Source organism: Sapajus apella, unplaced genomic scaffold, assembly GCF_009761245.1.
Source record: "Sapajus apella isolate SASKATOON/1434 unplaced genomic scaffold, GSC_monkey_1.0 scaffold59, whole genome shotgun sequence".
Taxonomy (NCBI): Eukaryota; Metazoa; Chordata; class Mammalia; order Primates; family Cebidae; genus Sapajus; species Sapajus apella.
Genome location: NW_022436999.1, coordinates 8,509,473 through 8,527,708, shown reverse-complemented (window position 1 = coordinate 8,527,708; position 18,236 = coordinate 8,509,473). Strand labels below are relative to the sequence as shown.

Below are 18,236 nucleotides of genomic sequence, written 5' to 3'. Positions count from 1 at the left end.
AACACAATCAGAATCAGCATTATCAACTCAGTTGCAAGAAGGAATTACAAGACATACGATCGGAAGAGTGTAAATGTAAATATATCAATTAAATATCCATTGACACTAAGCAAGGTTCTTGGTTTTTGAGCAACACTACTTTTGAGTACTTCCCTGCTTCCCCACCTCGACCCTCCTCTCCCCATCATACTAGGTACAACCTGGATTTGAACTTAATAATGGTGCTAATTATGAAAGTTTGGAAAAAATTGATCTTTCTTCCCTATACGACTAAATGTAGTTATTCCAATTAAAACAGTAAAATGAAAAACCTGATGGATTTCATGGTTGGAATGCCATGAAGAATTATGCCTTGGGTGGCTTTACAATGGATAGGCCAGTAAGCCGCCACGGCTTTTAAGACTGGGAAACAGGGCACCGGGCTGGGCATTAGGGATCGCGGGAGAAGCCTGGGTGCGGCCGCAGCCCGCGCGGCCCAGGAGGGAAGCGACGCCTCGCCGGACCCCGCCCCGCCCCGCGCACTGGGCCGCAGTGTGCTGGCGCCGGCTGGCGGTAGCCTTGGCGACGCCGTGTGGCGGCCAGGGCGACGCCATGTACCGGGTGCCCGAGTTTTATGCGAGGAGGAAGCGGTTAGACGGGCAGACCCCTTACCTGATAGATGTAAGTGCAGCCCCGGTGGCCCCCAAACCCAGGCTGGGCGCAAGGCGGGCCCTGCTGCCCCCAGTCCGCCCTTGGTGCCGCCTTTCCCGGCGCCGCGCCCCTTGCCCTCCTCCAGAGGCGGGTCGTCGCCTTCGCCCGGGCTGGCGGTTCTCAAAGACACATGGCCATATTTGCCTGGAAAAACAAAACTATAGAGGTGTATTGGACAGATGGTCAGAATTGAATTCTGGCTCCAGGGCAGGTAGTTAGATATTTATGAAATCCCATCTCACCACCTCTAATTGGTTTCAAAATAAATAGCCCTACTGCTGGGGAAGCAGCCCGCTCGGGATAGAAAGGCTGGTGGGGTGCTAGCTTCCACTGGTGAAAAGGTGTATTTATTTTTTGCCAATGCGTCTGAAGGGCGGGTTCAGTGTTGGGGACCAGAAGGCTCCAGAACCAGAAACCTGAGGCTGCCCTGGGCATCAGTTTATTGTCTGAATTCCAATTAATTGGTAAATTTCTTTGATGAGCTACATGCAGTCTCAATTTTCTTTCTTCCTTTCTCCCTTCCCTTCCTCCGCTTCTTCTTTCCTCTTTTCCTACTTTCCTCCCTTCCTTTCTCCCTCCCCCTCCTTTCTGCCTTTCTACTGAAACCACACCTAAAATCAATCAGAGGGATAAAATCCTGCTTCAAGTTTAACACTTTAGGATTCTACACTCTTACTGAGAATGTGAAGAGGGACTAGTAGGAACCATTGTTTCTTGTTTCCTTCTTATTACTTAAAAGGTATGTTAGTAAGTACGAATTATTGTTAAAGGTTTATTGTGGCCTGTGGATTGCAAATTGAACTTTTAATTATTTTTGCTGCAAAAATTTTGTTTTTCAGCAGTTGGGATTACGATTAGGGATGTGGTACTGGAAAGATGAAACCAGAACTCTTGAATTCAGAAGGTAAATTTTAACAAAACGTTATTATATTAGAGTTTTTCTAAAAATTACATGTGCCCAGGATAAAAAAAAGAAAAAAAGCAATACAGAAGAGTATAAAGAATAATATCCAGATACCTCACCATCTGGAGACAATCATTTCAGCAAACAGCCTTTCTCTGAACACTTATCAGCTGCCTCATATGGACCAGACACTGTGCTAATCAGTTTACCAACTCTTTGAAACAGCTGCATGTTAATTAGTTTACAGATGAAGAAACTGAAGTTTCAAAGGGTTAAGCGATTTGAGGAAAATTAAGTGACTTGGCCCAATCACACAGCTCAGAGGTGACTAAGATTATTTAAATGTAGGTCTGTTTGATTTACAGAGTCCAGTTTTTAATTATAAAATTGCCTTTTTGAGTTACAGAAATATAGTTGTACATTAATGGGACCACATTAGACCTGCTGCAATAGATGGTGAATTTTGCAATAGAAAATTACTAAATTAGAAAAAACTGATTTTAATCTCTGTTAAGACACTGACTCTTAAAAGTGTATAGCTAAGCTAATAATACTAGACACTATCTGTTGTGCACTGATTTTGTGCCAGATATTTGCATATTTTTCCAATTCTTTTTTTTTTTCTTTGAGATGGAGTTTCACTCTTGTTGCCCAGTCTGGAGTGCAATGGCACGATCTCGGCTCACCACAACCTCCACCCCCTGGGTTCAAGCGATTCTCCTGCCTCAGCCTCCTGAGTAGCTGGAATTACAGGCACGTGGCACCATGCCTGGCTAATTTTTTGTGTTTTTAGTAGAGACAGGGTTTCTCCATGTTGGTCAAGCTGGTCTCGAACTCCTGACCTCAGGTGATCTGTCCGCCTCGGCCTGCCAAAGTGCTGGGATTACAGGTGTGAGCCACCGTGCCTGGCCATATTTTTCCAATTCTTAAAACAACTATGAAAAGTGAACATTAATATCCTCATTTTATAGATGAAGAAACAAGGCTCAGGGAGATTAAGCAACGGAACCAAAGTCATACAGCCAGTAAGTAGCAAAACTGATAGTTTGAACCAAGATTTGTCTAATGCCTAAGCCCTTTTCATGTACTCACTGTCTCCCTCAATTAGACAGTAAGCCCTGCAGTGGCAAGAACTGTCTTGCTGGTTCTGTAGATGGTTCCAGAGACCATTCTTAAGTAGGTACACAACAAATGTTTATTTAGCATGTTCAAAGAAACTGCTAGATTCAAGCAGAGGTAGAGGCAGGCAGCCAATTTGAAGGCCAGTTGTAGGATTACAGATAATTATACAAGTAAGCAATAGTGAGAGTTAGAATTAACTCCATGTTGGTAAAGATAGAAAGGCAAAGGACTAAGAAATATTTAAGAGAGAGGATTGACAGGCTGTTTGAATAGGATTGATAGGATATGGGGATTGGATGTGAAGGGAGAGAGAAAAGCAGGTGTTTAGATTGGCTCCTAGGTGTCTCTGATTGGGTGATCAGGTGGCTGATATTGCCCTTCACCCTACAGCATTAAAGTGACAAAACTGGCAGCTGGGTGTAGTGGCTCACGCCTGTAATCCCAGCACTTTGGGAGGCTGAGGCAGGCAGATCACCTGAGGTCAGGAGTTTGAGACCAGCCTGACCAACATGGTGAAACCCGGTCACTACTAAAAATACAAAAAAGCCAGGCGTGGTAGCTGATGCCTGTAATCCCAGCTACTTGGGAGGTTGAGGTGGGAGAATTGCTGGAACCTGGGAGGTGGAGGTTGCAGTGAGCCAAGATCGTGCCACTGCACTCCAGCCTGGGCGACAGAGCAAGACTCCATCTCATAAATAAAGTGACAAAACTGACCACGTGTTTCAGGTTGCTATGACTTGTTCACATGGATACGTCTTGGGCTGTTGGACAAATGGGGCTGGAAGTCAGGAAAGGAGTTGGCTAAGCAGACATATATATATAGTTACACTAGATGTTTATAGTTACATTATAAACATAATGACATGTTTCATGTTAAACAAATAATTCAAAGGCTTAACATTTTATTAGTCAAAATCAAAAGTTTGTATTTTATAGAATATTTATTTCAGTATTTCTGAGTAACCTGTCACTTCAAAGCAGTAATTTCAGTTTCCTTTTTCAGCTTTGCCACAGAAGAGTCTGTCCAGTGGCCTCTGAAACGTCACCCTCAGTAAGTATGAGATAGACAGTAAGATAGCTTTGGGATTAGACAGACAGGGTCATTACAGGAGTCAAAATACATGATAAAGCACAAGACAATGTGTGTATAAATATAAGTGCCAACTTAAAAAAATTTTTTTAGACAGGGTATCATTCCTGTTTCTCAGGCTGGAGGACAGCAGCATGCTCTTGGTTCACTGCAGCCTCGACTTCCCAGGCTTAGGTGATTCTCCCATCTCAGCTTACTTTTTGTATTTTTAGTAGAGGCAGGTTTTCACCATGTTGCCCAGGCTGGTCTCGAACTCCTGGGCCCAGTGATCTGCCCTCCTAAACCTCCCAAAGTGCTGGGATTACAGGCGTGAGTGACTGTACCTGGCCCACCATTTTCCGTTCTCAATTTTCACATATATTTAAAGGCCATCTTAGTCCTCTCTGCTGATGATGAGCACTTTGGATCATACTTTTTACTTACTGAGTTTCTTTGTAAATGAAGTTAGTTGACAGTATTTTTTTTTTTTTTTTTTTTGAGACGTAGTTTCACTCTTTGTTGCCCAGGCTGGAGTGCAGTCGCGTGATCTCAGCTCACTGCAACCTCCGCCTCCCAGGTTCAAGGGATTCTCCTGTTTCAGCCTCTGGTGTAGCTGGGATTACAGGTGCCCATCACCACACCCGGCTAATTTTTGTATTTTTAGTAGAGACAGGGTTTCACCATGTTGGCCAGGCTGGTCTTGAACTCCTGACCTCAGGAATCCATCCGCCTTGGCCTCCCAAAGTCCTGGGAGTAAGGTGTGAGCCACCGAGCCTGGCCGACAGTATTTTAAACTAATTTTCAGTGCGAATCTGACAACCCACCCCAAATGGTGCTATTTTATATTTGAGCCTACTAATAAGTTCACAGATATCAGTTTCATATCTTTCATATTCATAAAGTATTCATATTAATAAACTAAAGTTTCTTTTGGTTTGTTACCAAATTGTTCTTGAAATATGGCTTGATTTGATTTCCACTAATTTTGGAGAGTACCTATGGGATGGTATGATTTAAAATATAGGTTACATGACATAATACAAAGCATGAACAAAAGAGGCCCGACACAAAAATGTAAATACTGCATGATTACATTGTATAAAACTTTTAACAAAAAGACAAATTTAATGATACGAGTAAATACAAAATAGTGGTTACCTTTAGGGGATTATCAACTGGTGACATTGGGAGACAGTATAAGGAAACCTTCTGAGGTGGTAGAAATGGCTTATATGTTGATCTGGGTGGTAGTTTTGTGGGTATATACATATTAAAAAAATTCATCAAGTTGCACACTTTAAGATTTATGCACTTTACTACACGTAAGTTATAACTAAAACAACAACAACAACAACAAACTGCAAACCCCAGACTATGTGGTGTCCACAAACTGGGGGGCAGTTAAGGGGGGCAGAAAAGGAATATTATGAACAGATGGGGATCAGCCAGCCTGTTTTTGGTGGAGCTGCTTTGTGTTTAAGCTACTCAATATGGTGAGCCTTAGAGTGTCAGGATTGCCTTGGGCGTCTACCTGCTAAGGCAGAGGAAGGCAGACCCTTGTATATGTTATGTCAGAGTTGGTATTTGGATTTGTTGGAAATACAGGTATTGGTTCCCTGTTAAAAGTCTGAGCATATCCCATCACAAATTTTAAAATGTAGATTTGAAGTCAGAGAGGACTCTTGAACTGGAACATGCTTTTTCTGTCAGAGACAGTGCTACTGGAGACTTAATGTTACTCTAGTTGGTGGTGAAGGGGCAGGGCTGAGGCAGAGGTGGTTGAGAATAGACAGTGGTAGGGATGGAAACTGCAGAGGTAGCAGGCGTGTTCAGTGACTGCTCTCACACCTAGCAGGGCGAGATTAGAACTAGGCAGAAGAGTTATGCAGCAATCCAAGAGGGTGGTGACTAGGACCCAGATGAGCTCTGGCAGGAGAATGGAGAGATAAGCAGGGATGGGGAGAGGCAGTAAGTGTGTGGAGGGGGTAAAGGATAACAAGATTTTTTTTTTAATGCATACTATTCAAGGTGCCTTCCTGTAGGAACCCCAGGTTAAAAATCCAGTAGGCAGGAGTTTGGCCCTTATGAGAAAGGCAAATGCAAAATTAGAGTGGGAAGTGGAATGATTGAGGCCAGAACCCTAGGAAATACCTACTTTAAAAAATTATGAAATATGTTTTTAAAAATCATTCTATTTAACTATTTTCTTGTTTTTCCAGAGAATACTCATCAATGGCACTTGCAGCTACAGTGTTTACCTCGAGATAACTTTGCCACAAAATATCTCGCTTTTTAGAAATTATTTTCTCATTGCTCTAGTATATTGACTTTGGAAACAAAAGACATCATTCTGTTTATAGCATTCTGTTATTAGTGGTATTTCCATTTACAAAACATAGTAATTGTCTATCGTGGAAAATTTCAAATCCTAGAAAACAGCATTCCTACATGTGACGTTAACATCGTTCTCGAACAGTTGTTGGCCTGTGATTCAGTTGATGAATATGATTTTTCCGAAATACACGATTCTGATGATTAAGACAATTCTGATGTTAGTTCTGTTTAGAAATAACTCTAAGAATAGTTTTATATTTTATTTTCACCTGGAAAAATAGTCAGATTTGCTTCAGCCTCAAAGAGGGTATTTATGTAAAATTAAATGGATGCTGCCAGCTAGCTACACCTTTTTTTTTTCTAAACAGAAAAAGGGTTAAAACATCAGTGAGTGCCTGTAGTCTCAGTAAGTCGGGAGGTTGAAGGGGCAGGATAGCTTAAGATTAGGAATTTGAGGCTATAGTGTGCCATGATCACACCTGTGAATAACACCAGCCACTGTACTGCAGTCTGAGCAACATAGCAAGACCCCATCTCTTAAAAAAAAATTATAAAATACTAATAGGCAAAAACAAAACACAATCCCACCCAAGCAAGTAACCATTAACATCTTATGGTATACATAAATAGCTTTCCAAATCTTCAAACTTTCCCCTCTCTTTTTCTGTCTCTCTCCACAAACACACACACACACACACACACACACACACACACACACACACACAGAGACAGTTTTTTTTGTTTTTTTTTTAATTTGAGACGGCATCTCACTCCGTTACCCAGGCTGGAGTGTAATGGCACAACCTTGGCTCAGTGCAGCCTCAACCTACTGGGCTCAAGCGATCCTCCTCCTCAGCCCCCACCACCCACCACCCACCGCCTCCCACCCCCGCCCCCCAGCAAACAGCTGAAACTACAGGCACATGCCACCATGCCCAGCTAATTTTTTTGTATTTTTTTTGGTAGAGATGGGGTTTTGCCATGTTGCTCAGGCTGATCTGGAACTCCTGAGCTCAAGCCATCTGCCTGCCTCAGCCTCCCAAGGTCCTAGGATTACAGGTGTGAACCACCATCTCTGGCCCATTAAAACTTTTATATTAGAAGATTTCAAATATATAAAGGTAGGGAAGATAGTGTAATGAACCCCAAAGAATCCATAACACAGAATCAACAAGTACTGAATCAAAGTCAACTTCATATCTATACCTCTTTCTACCCCACTCCTCAATTATTTTGAAGAAAATCCTAGGCATCATGTCATTTGTAAATATTTCAGTACGTATCTCAAAAATAAGCACTGTCTTAGAAAATACAACTGATGTAGATCGGGAGTCTCAATATATAAAAGAAGAAGAAGAGGAAGGGGGAAGAGAATAAGGAGGGGGACAGGGAGGGGAAGGAGAAGAATACAACTGAATTACTATTTATACACCTAAAAGTACAAATGGTAATTCCTTAATATCATATATTCAGTTATAGTCAGTTGGTATTCAAACGTCCCCTGTTGTCTGATATTTTTAAAGTTTGTTTCAGTCTTTAAAATAAGGTTTGTACATTACAATTGGCTTGATATGTGTCTTAATTAGTGTACACATTTTAAGCCTTTGATACATATCTTCATACTGCTCTCAAGAATAGGAGACAGGCAAGGAAAGAAGAATTGGCCAAAGAAAAAGAATGGGCTGGGCACAGTGGCTCACGCCTGTAATCCTAGCACTTTGGGAGGATCACAAGGTCAGGAGTGTGAGACCAGCCTGACCAACACAGTGAAACCCCATCCCTACTAAAAATACAAAAATTAGCCGGGTGTGTTGGCATGTGCCTGTAATCCCAGCTACTCAGGAGGCTGAGGCACTAGAATCACTTGAACCCAGGAGGCAGAGGTTGCAGTGAGCTGAGATGGCCCCTTTGGATTCCAGCCTGGGAACAAAGCTAGAATCTTTCTCAAAAAACAAAAAAAATAAAAAAGCAATCACAGAAATTCAGGTGACAGATTACTAAAATTAAGATGGTAGCAGTGGCAGAGAGGGAAATGGCTTCAAAAGATATTAAAGAATTTAGTGATTAGTAAGCCATGAGGGGTGAGGGTGTTGGAAGAATCAAGGAAGACACCATTGTCCAGCATGAGCTCCTGGTTTGATAGTGGCACTTATTTACTGAGATGGGGGAAACAGGAGGTGGGAATACATGGTAAATGGGAATGTATTTATTTTGGACAGACTGAGTTTGAGGTGCTTGTAAGACAGCTGGTTGACAGTGTTCAGTAGACAGATGTGCCACTTTATAAGTCTGCAGAAAGATCTGAGCCTTGAATATAAATTTGTGAGTTATTGGTGCTAGTGAAGTAGATGGAATTGTTCAGAGGGAATGAGAAGAATAACCATGTGAAGCTCTGAGAAGGGCCCTCATGTAAGGACGGAACATGCCTCAGAAAAGAAGCTTTTGGGCCAGGTGTGGTGGCTCATGCCTGTAATCACCGAGGTGGGTGGATCACCAGAGGTCAGGAGTTCGAGACCAGCCTGACCAACATGATTAAACCTTGTCTCTACTAAAAATACAAAAAAAAATTTGGCTGGGCATGGTGGCACACGCTATAATCCTGGCTACTCAGGAGAATTGCTTGGACCCAGGTGACGGCGGTTGCAGTGAGCGGAGATTGCGCCACTGGACTCCAGCCTGGCGACAGAGTGAGACTCTGTCTCAAAAAAAAAAAAAAAAAAAGAAAGAAAGAAAGAAAAAGAAAAGAAAAGGAGCTTTTGAAGACCACTAAATTGTAGCCAGAGAGAGGGGAGGAAAATGGAGTGTCCTGAATCCAAGTATCTGTTACACAAAGTAACAGCTTGATCTCAGGTGCATTCAAGTTTTATCCCATCAACTTAAGACCCTGAAGGTTCCGACGTTTTAGTCCTCTTCCACTTGGGGTAGGCCAACTTTTATACTCACTAGCCAAGAGCAATCCTAGTCTTCTAGGTTTTCTCAAGTTCAGATCAAGAAAAGATGATCCCTTTCCCCTCGCCCAGCTTGAATTTCCTGACCTCTCTCCTGGTCAAATGACACAGGAAATCTTACCCTCAGAGACAACCTAGCTCCCTACTCACAGGCAAGTCTTGACTTACTTTTGCAGATTATAACGTGATGGAGATGACTATCAGAATACAACAGGATACCCATAACTCTGTGCAAGAGATGCCAGGGAAAGGGTGGCCATTATTTCTTAATAGGTAGTTAAGAAAGAACAGTGGAGAATGGTTTAAAGGAAGACCTGGGTTCACATCCTAGCTCTGCCCCTTACTAGGTGGTTATCAGTTGTCAAGTTACTTAGCCTCAATAATTCTCAGTTCCTTCATCTATAAAATGCAATAATTATGCCTCATGAGAAGTAAATGAAGGTGTTGGTATAGTTCATCAGCCTTCATGCCCACTTCTTTCTTATTTGGTAAAGAGAAATACTTTTACTCACAGGCAACATCTAGGTTGGCCCATGAGGCAGGCTTTTCTCTTTGACATAGTACCTGCTGTCCTTTCCTTTCTTGCTTCAAGTGGTCCTGTCCTAAAGCTGGGTGAGAACCAGCAGTCTGTCTGAATCTTTGCAAAGGTCATGGACTCCCCTGAGGATAGAAAACCAAGGAAAGACTACTCTTTCATTATGGCCTGAGAGAAGACTCTCTGAGAACCATCAAAGAAATCTAACTGTGTGAAAGCCAAGAATTGTCCAGGCATCTGCATTTCCGTGATGAATTCTAGAGAGAAAATATGAATTTCTTTCCTGTTTACTTCAAGGCAAAGGGGAATGACATGATTATATTCTAATATTAGGAAAGTACATACACCTTGTACTCTGGAGACAGTAGGAGGGTACAGGCTAACTAGCCCAGACTGTGGTTTGGGCACGAATCAGAGGTACAATTCACAGTGCAATTTTCAATTATTGGCTGGGCACAGTGACTCATGCCTGTAATCCCAGCACTTTGGGAGATCGAGGTAGGTGGATCGCCTGAGGTCAGGAGATCGAGACCAGCCTGGCCAACATGGTGAAACCCCCATCTCTACCAAAAATACAAAAATTAGCAAGATGTGGTGGCACGCACTTGTAATCCCAGCTACACGGGAGGCTGAGGCAGGAGAATTGCTTGAACCCAGGATGAAGAGGTTGCAGTAAGCTTAGATCGTGCCACTCCAGCCTAGGTGACAGAGTGAGACTCAGTTTCAAAAAAAAAAATTCGCGCAAAAAATGAAAAAAAAAATTTGTAAACTCGAACCACAAATGGAAAAAAAAATTCGGTTATTACTCGTGTTGCTTCTTGGTGATTCCAAATGCATTGTGAGCATAGGCTGCCTTCAGGGCTATGGCAGAGTGCTCACTCTCACAAAGTAGAACCTGTCTCACCAGCCAAGCTAGAGAATGACTTCAGTGGGGTGAAAGCCACTCAGACAAGTGTGAAGTAGAGAAGGTGTGTCCAGAGGTCAGAGCATAAGGACTAAAAGTTTAGCGGTAAATATCAGACAATTGGCTAAGGGCAGACACTGCCTACCAGTTTCTACCACTGGGACACAGGTCAGCCTCTCCAAGCCTTAGTTCTCCGTCAGTAAAATGACAGCCTTATTCTAGATGATATTTTTTATTTCCAATAACCCCAAAATTCTATGATTTTATTTTTTATTTTATTCATTTATTTATTTTTGAGATGCAGTTTCGCTCTTGTTGCCCAGACTGGAGTGTAATGGCGCAATCTCCGCTCACCACAACCTCTGCCTCCCGGGTTCAAGCAATTCTCCTGCCTCAGCCTCCCCGAGGAAGGAGACCCCCTCCTCCCGAGCTTCTAAGGCCATTTCCCCTTTAGCCTTCTACACTGCCTCTCAAAAGCAGAAGTTAAAAGTCAGCCAGAGGAGGGACGGGTAGGTGCTGCTGTGAGGTCTAAAGGATTAAAACCCCTATGCTGACCACAACCCTATCTAGAGATCACGGACATGGTACAGAGGAATTTTCCCTGGAAGGCATTGTTCTTGCTCAACTGCTCAGACCCCCACCTGGTCATGTCCCCCACGCTCTTGACCATCTCACATGTACACCTCTCAGACTGTAAGCCTTTAAAACGGCCTCGGTTTTCTTTGCCGGGAGAGCTCGGTTGTTGAGGCATCTATGCCACTGCAACTCCTGGCCGAATACAATTACCACTTCCTTCCCGTTTTGGTGTTCGAGAGGTTTGTTTGTGGCCCTCCTGCTTCATCCTGGGTAGCTGGGATTATAGGCATGCGCTGCCACGCTCAGCTAATTTTGTATTTTTAGTAGGGATGGGGTTTCTCTTTGTTGGTCAGGCTGATCTCGGATTCTTGACCTCAGGTGATCCACCCGCCTCGGCCTACCAAAATGCTGGGATTACAGGCATGAGCCACTGCACCCAGCCCCGCTTTTTAATTTTATTTTTAGACTGGGTCTCACTCTGTCACCTAGGCTAGCTGGAGTGCAGTGGTGTGATCCCAGCTCACTGCAACCTCCACTTCCTGGGCTCAGGCAATTCTCCCATCCCAGCCTTCCAAGTTGCTGGGAAGGCAGGCACGTGCTACCACACCCAACTAATTTTTTTTTTTTTTAATTTTTAGTAGAGACAGAGTTTCACTATGTTGCCCAGGCTGGTCTCAAACTCCTGGGCTCAAGCCATTGACTGGACTCAACTTCCTCCCAAAGTGCTGGGATTACAGGTGCGAGCCACCAACCCTGGCCAATTTTATGGTTTTATAGTTCCAAGTTCATCTGACTTAGTTCATAGACTTACCTAGATAAATAAGATAGTCCCAACTGTATCCTTTCAAATTCCTTATTTTAAGGCTATCTTGTCTCAAAACATCTCAGGCAAATGCAAGAAACTTTGAATTATAGGGATGGGACTGAGAAAAGGGGGAGGAGACACAGTTTCATTTGACATTAACTTAGATTTAGTGTTTCTATCTTCTCTCATCTTCTAGGGAAGAGAAACAGGCGAGAGCTGGGAACAGCTGGGGCCTCCTTAGTCTGTATATCTCTATCAATGTTTTGAAAAGTTATGCAGGTAATACATTTTTATAAAAAAATTCAAATAATGCAGAAGTATACAGATGTGGGATTGAGATCCTTAATTACCCTCTCTCTCCTTCCTGTCCCCTCTGATCCCCTGCCCGTCCCTGGAGGTAGCCACCATCAATGTTTGGCATCTTTCCATTTCTTTTTCCCTGCACACCTCTATCCTCAGTATTTTAGCACACCCTGCCCCACAAATACCCATTTCATGGAGACCAGTGATAAGAGCAGCACCAAAAAGAAAGAAAGCTTAGAAATAGTCACTGGCCAACTTGGTGCCAATTGTCTTAAAAAAAAGAAAACAGTGGAAAAAAAATCATTCCCTTGAGGTAATGTTATGTACATGCTTTTAGGAGCTAACCTACAACATGAATATTGCCAGGCAGTTGGAGAAACTCCTGGAAGAAGAAAGTACCAAGCTGATTTTATTATTCCCACAGGGAGGTATTTCTCTAACAAAATTTCTTCGTGGGATTTACCAAGGAGATAATAAAGTTCTCATGATTAATATCCATCTTTAGAGAATGGATAAAGTTGAGGGGAAGTGCTTCTATTACTTCATCTGTCTCTCAGCTTAACAGAGGGACACATAACTTTGGGCAGAGGGTAAGCTTCTACATTGTGTTATCAATGTGGCATTGTGATAACTCACAATGGATTTGGCAGACACCATGGTTCTCCCAGAAAATGTACTATCTATAAGGCAGGAACCTTGTCCTGATAGTCTTCAAAAGACTTTTCTCTGTTTTTCTGTTAGCATTTGCTGAGAATCCTGAGAGTCTGTGCAATGGTTCTAATTAGAAACCATCTTATTTTCAATGTCATAGCAATTCCTAACACATAGTAGATCGTCAGTATAGATTTGTTATTTAATTGGGTTGCTTCGTTAGTTAAACTCATTATAGCTTAGTAGTGCTTGTACAACATGCTAAGAAACTCTGAGTTAAGTAGAAGGTCCTACACCCACCTGGAGATGGATATGGCTGAGGCCTTTAGAAGAGTCCATGGCAGCCAATACTGAGATTGCTATTTGGGAGGCAGAATTGCCTGGTGGCTCAGCACAAGGCTCTGTGCTAAAAACTTAGGCACCAGTCCTGACTTTGCCAGTTGCTATTATTTTAGTCAAGTCACTTAACCTCTTTTTAAGTTTCCATTTTTCTTATATGTAAAAATGGTGATAATATTTTGTGCTTGAGTTTCCATGAGGGTTAAATGAGATTTGTGCCTGAAAGCACATGTCATATATATTAAGTACCTCAATAAATAATCTTTCCAAATTTTTCAAGAGCTTTCTGTTTCTTAGGAAGTTACTACAAGATTTTCAAATGTTCTGTGTGTGGTGGTATTGTGGAGACTGCTGATGGTTAGAGGCTGAATGTAAAGTCTGAAGTTTTAATTTTTTCTCTAGATTAGTCAGTATATAAATACATGAATTGAACATTGCTATGTCTCAGATTCTCTTCAGCTTCTGCTGATAATATATGCTAGTCCCAAGATTATGAGTTATGACATGATTTGACTTGTTTTCCTCTGGAAGAAGTGAAGTCCCTAATTATCTCATTTGATTGCAGTTTTACGCCTGCAGTAGAAGTCAAGGAAAAAGGAAAGAGAGGCAAAGCAGTTCACTTTGCAGAAATCGACGGTCCAGCTTCAGACAGGTAGATTAACTTCTCAACCATGCCAGAGTTGCTGATAGCCCCTCTCAGTGGACTGGCTTCAGCCTTTACAAACCACGAAAATACCATTCCTATTATTCTAGGTTGCAATGTGAGTACCCAGCAAAGAGAGAACATGCACTGTTTCAGAATTATGGTGGGAATTCTAGTAGTCTCAATAAACGTATCCTGTTAACCTGGCTGTCAGCACATCTTCAACTTTTTACAGTTTCTTAAAATTTGAAAATGATAGGTACACCAGAATAGATGATTTAAATGATCTATTTTGGATGATACTTGTATTTAGATTTTATATCAGGCAGGGAGCATCCCGCTTGCCTTAACATAGTAAATATAATGTTTAATAAAAAGCATTCTGAAATCATCTTACATCAAACAAAACCCATGTATGACCCTCAGGCCCTTATTACTTTTTAATAAATGCTTCTTGCATGTCAGACTAGATTAAATCCAACTAAAATATTAAAATACAACACTACTATAAACTGTTATATTCCAAAACAGGTTGACAGATAAAAGGCTTGCTGCAAGAGAGGATAAGTCAGCTAAATCTTTAGAGAAACGAGGTCAACAGGGCACCATTACACTCGATGATGTTAAATGTGAGTAACTGTTTTCTAATCCATACATAAACATCCATCATGTATACATAACATCCATGCATAAACATATCATGTGTGACTCTCAGGCAGCTTTTGTCCCTCTCTCAATCATCCATTTTCTCTTTTCAGTTGTTACTTTGCTTTTGCTACAAGATACTGAGATGCAGCGGATCTGTTCTTTCACAACATTTATGAAGTATGTATGTATTGCTTGTGAGGCATTTCAGATCGCAGCGGATCTGTTCTTTTACAACATTTATGAAGTATGTATGTATTGCTTGTGAGGCATTTCAGATCTTTTATCCTTTATTTTTCAGTAACTCCATCTGGTTAGTGATGACAAATCTGATTTTTAGAGGAAGAGTGTGAGGCTGGCTCTATGCAAGCCATCCTCTCAGGACCTAGTCACAAACACTACGACCAAAGAGTCAGGGATAGGAAGCCAGAAGTCATGGGAACCCCAGACAAAGTCCCAGGGCAAGGACTACGGAGAGCATGCAGTCAGAGTCTCATATGGACTGCATTATTTTTACATAATAGTTAAAGGATATACCCATTTACTGGCCCGGTGCGGCAGCTCATGCCTGTAATCCCAGCACTTTGGGAGGCTGAGGCAGGGAGATCACCTGAGATCAGGAGTTTGAGACCAGCCTGGCTAACATGGTGAAACCCTGTCCCTACTAAAAATACAAATGGCCAGGCATGGTGGCTCACGTCTGTAATCCCAGCACTTTGGGAGGCCTATTGAGATTCACTTGGGGTGGTTGGCAAAATATTACAGAAAATAGTAAAGATATATTAGAGAAGGTTATAGTCTCAAGCCTTTTGGAAGGCAAAAGGGTTTTATTGGGGCAGGTTGAAGGCAGCCACCTCATTAAAGGGGAATTACTTATTAATTGCATTTATTCTGGGCCCCAGAACCAAAAGCTTTTACCAGTTGTAAAACCATTCTCTTAACCATGTTAATTATTCACAACTGTGTTAACTTAGAACCTCTATCGTAATGTCTAGGGAATAAATGTGTGGATGAACAGGGAATCTAGGTCGATTGGTTGTATTTTGCCCCCTGAAAGCAGCCAGCGGCCATTCCCTAGCCCACTTGATATAGCCTAATGGTATGAGAGTGCATTTATTCATCTGCGGTTGAGTCAGAGTCTGCAGGTCAGACTTCCACGGCAGTGGGACCCACGTCTCAGGTGGTGACCCCAACGTGATCAAAGGCACAGAGTCCAAGGCAGGTGGATCACGAGGTCAGGAGTTTGAGACCAGCTTGGCCAATGTGGTGAAACCCCATCTCTACTAAAAATACAAAAATTAGCCGGGTGTGGTGGCACACACCTGTAATCCTCGCTACTCAGGAGGCTGAGGCAGGAGAATTACTTGAACCTGGGAGGCGGAGGTTGCAGTGAGCTGAGATCATGCCACTGTACTCCAACCTAGGCGACAGAGCAAGACTCCATCTCAGGAAGAAAAAAAAAACGCAAACATTAGCTGGGTGTGGTGGTAGACGCCTGTAATCCCAGATACTTGGGAGATTGAGGCAGGAGAATTGCTTAACCTGACAGGCAGAGGTTGCAGTGAGCCGAGACTGTGCCACTGCACTCCATCCTGGGCAACAAAGCAAGACTCCTTCTCAAAAAAAAAAAAAAAAAAAAAAAAAAAAAAAAAAAAAAAAAAAGGGGGATTTACCCATTTACTGAAGATCAATTTTTTCCACTAGTTATGTTTGGCAGCCCCAGGATATGCTAGGTGTGTGACTCTAGGTAAGTTTCTTGACCTTTTTAAGCCTGTCTCCTCAGCTACAAAACTGGAAAGTAATTATGTAATTGTATCCCCTTTGTATGGCTGTGCATGGCTGTGCCTCATGCGGCCCCTACACCGTGAATGCTCAGTGAGAGTTGGGTGCCCGATACCACTGGCACCCCTCTGCATTCTCTCAGCACACACATGCAGGCTGCTGTGGCAACCGCCTGAGACTCAGCCGGAAGGCCTCATTCCACAACAGGAGCACGCTCAGCCTGACTGCAGGGCAAGCTCAGAGCTAGGGAGTCAGTGCCCTAAAAGCAGCTCTCACTCAGTGCCCTGCTGGAGGAGTTGGTAGGTAAACTGAGATGTTTTCCACACCATCTCCCAGAGTCCTGGCAGGACTGAACTCCATTTACTTGTTAACACCCTCTTTGTTGGCTTCCTTTCTTTTCCTGTCTCATTTCCCTACTTTCCTACTGATGTTTCCTGAGATCACTTCCCAGCAAAACGATTCACTTTCAAGTCTTTGTCCCAGTGTCTGTTGGTGGAGAACCCAACCTGAGACCGGGAGTTATTAATACCTTGAAAAGAAAATCTGTAACGGTCACCCTCATCCTGCTTTTTTAGGTATAGTTCAAGAAACCAATGCCAGAGAAAGAATTTCCATTTGGGGCCACAAAGAAGGCAGCAAAAGTCTTAAAAAATATTTAGAAGGAAAACAATGACTTCTAGTTAAAAACAAATGAGATAGCATTGTAAATCAGTGCAGCCTTTTTGGAGGGTGTGGCATGAACATTTAATATGCACATGCACTATGTGCTAGCAATTTCACTTGTCTATATTTTTAAAAACCTAAATACCCATCAATAGAAGACTAGTTAAATGAGGTATAGAATATCCAGCTCTTAAAAAGAATGAAGAAAATCTATATATATCATAGAAAGAGGTCTGTGCTACACAGAAAGTGACAAAAGCAAGTTGCTTCTCATTAAACGGACACAAGAACAGAAAATCAAACACCGCATGTTCTCACTCATAGGTGGGTGTTGAACAATGAGAACACATGGACACAGGGAGGGGAGCATCACACACTGGGGTCTGTTGTGGGGGACTAAGGGAGGGACAGCGGGGCGGGGGAGGTTGGGGAGGGATAATATGGGAAGAAATGCCAGATGTAGGTGACGGGGGGATGGAGGCAGCAAACCACATTGCCATGTGTGTACCTATGCAACAATCCTGCATGATCTGCACATGTACTCCAGAACCCAAATTAAAAAAAAAAAAAGCAAGTTGCAAAGAATTGTATATACAGTATTACCCTACTTATTACCAAAAAACATTTTTAAGGCATATAGTCATGCACATGTACATATGTTGGTGGAGGAGGATGTTATATGTGATTGTCTATGTTTTATAAAGTTTAGAAAGGATTCATACCAAGCCCCCCCCCCCTTTTTTTTTTTTTTTTTTACAGAGTCCCTACTCTGTCACCGGCCTGGAGTGCAGTGGCTCAATATTGGCTTACTGCAACCTCCACCTCCTGGGCTCAAGCAATTCTCCTGCCTCAGCCTCCCGACTAGCTGGGATTACAGGCATGCATGACCATGCCTGGCTAATTTTAGTATTTTTTAGTAGACACAGAGTTTCACCAGGCAGGTCTCAAACTCCTGACCTCAGGTGATCCACCCGCCTTGGCCTCCCAAAGTGCTGGGATTATAGGTGTAAGCCACTGTGCCTGGCCCAAACCAAACTCTTAATAGTGGTTACCACTAGGGAACAGGATGGTGACAGAGGCAGGAGAGAACTTTTTACTTGATGCATTTCTCTATATTTTTTAAACAGTGAAAATATATAACTTTTTAAAAATGAAAATTAATAAGCACAATTATAAGAATTTAGTGTCTGACCTCTCCAAATGTTTTATTTACAAAAACCAGATTTTTAAAATATTTGAAGATATAGTAGATAGAATTTTTTTTTTTTTTTTTTTTTTTTTTTTTTGTAAAAGTTTTGTTTTTTTTTTTCCGAGTTGGGGTTG

The 18,236-nt window shown here is 42.3% G+C and overlaps 1 protein-coding gene across 1 annotated transcript in view; it reads left to right on the top strand.

The window, feature by feature from the left end:
- Positions 1 to 487: 487 nt before the first annotated feature.
- PPP1R36 (protein phosphatase 1 regulatory subunit 36) overlaps positions 488 to 18,236 on the top strand; it is a 39,455-nt gene continuing 21,706 nt past the window's right edge. Inside the window, 6 exon segments of the mRNA XM_032245896.1 lie at positions 488 to 660; positions 1,530 to 1,594; positions 3,720 to 3,767; positions 13,746 to 13,832; positions 14,355 to 14,452; positions 14,582 to 14,648. Of these exon segments, the coding sequence (XP_032101787.1) occupies positions 592 to 660; positions 1,530 to 1,594; positions 3,720 to 3,767; positions 13,746 to 13,832; positions 14,355 to 14,452; positions 14,582 to 14,648 (434 nt within the window). The 5' untranslated portion in view covers positions 488 to 591.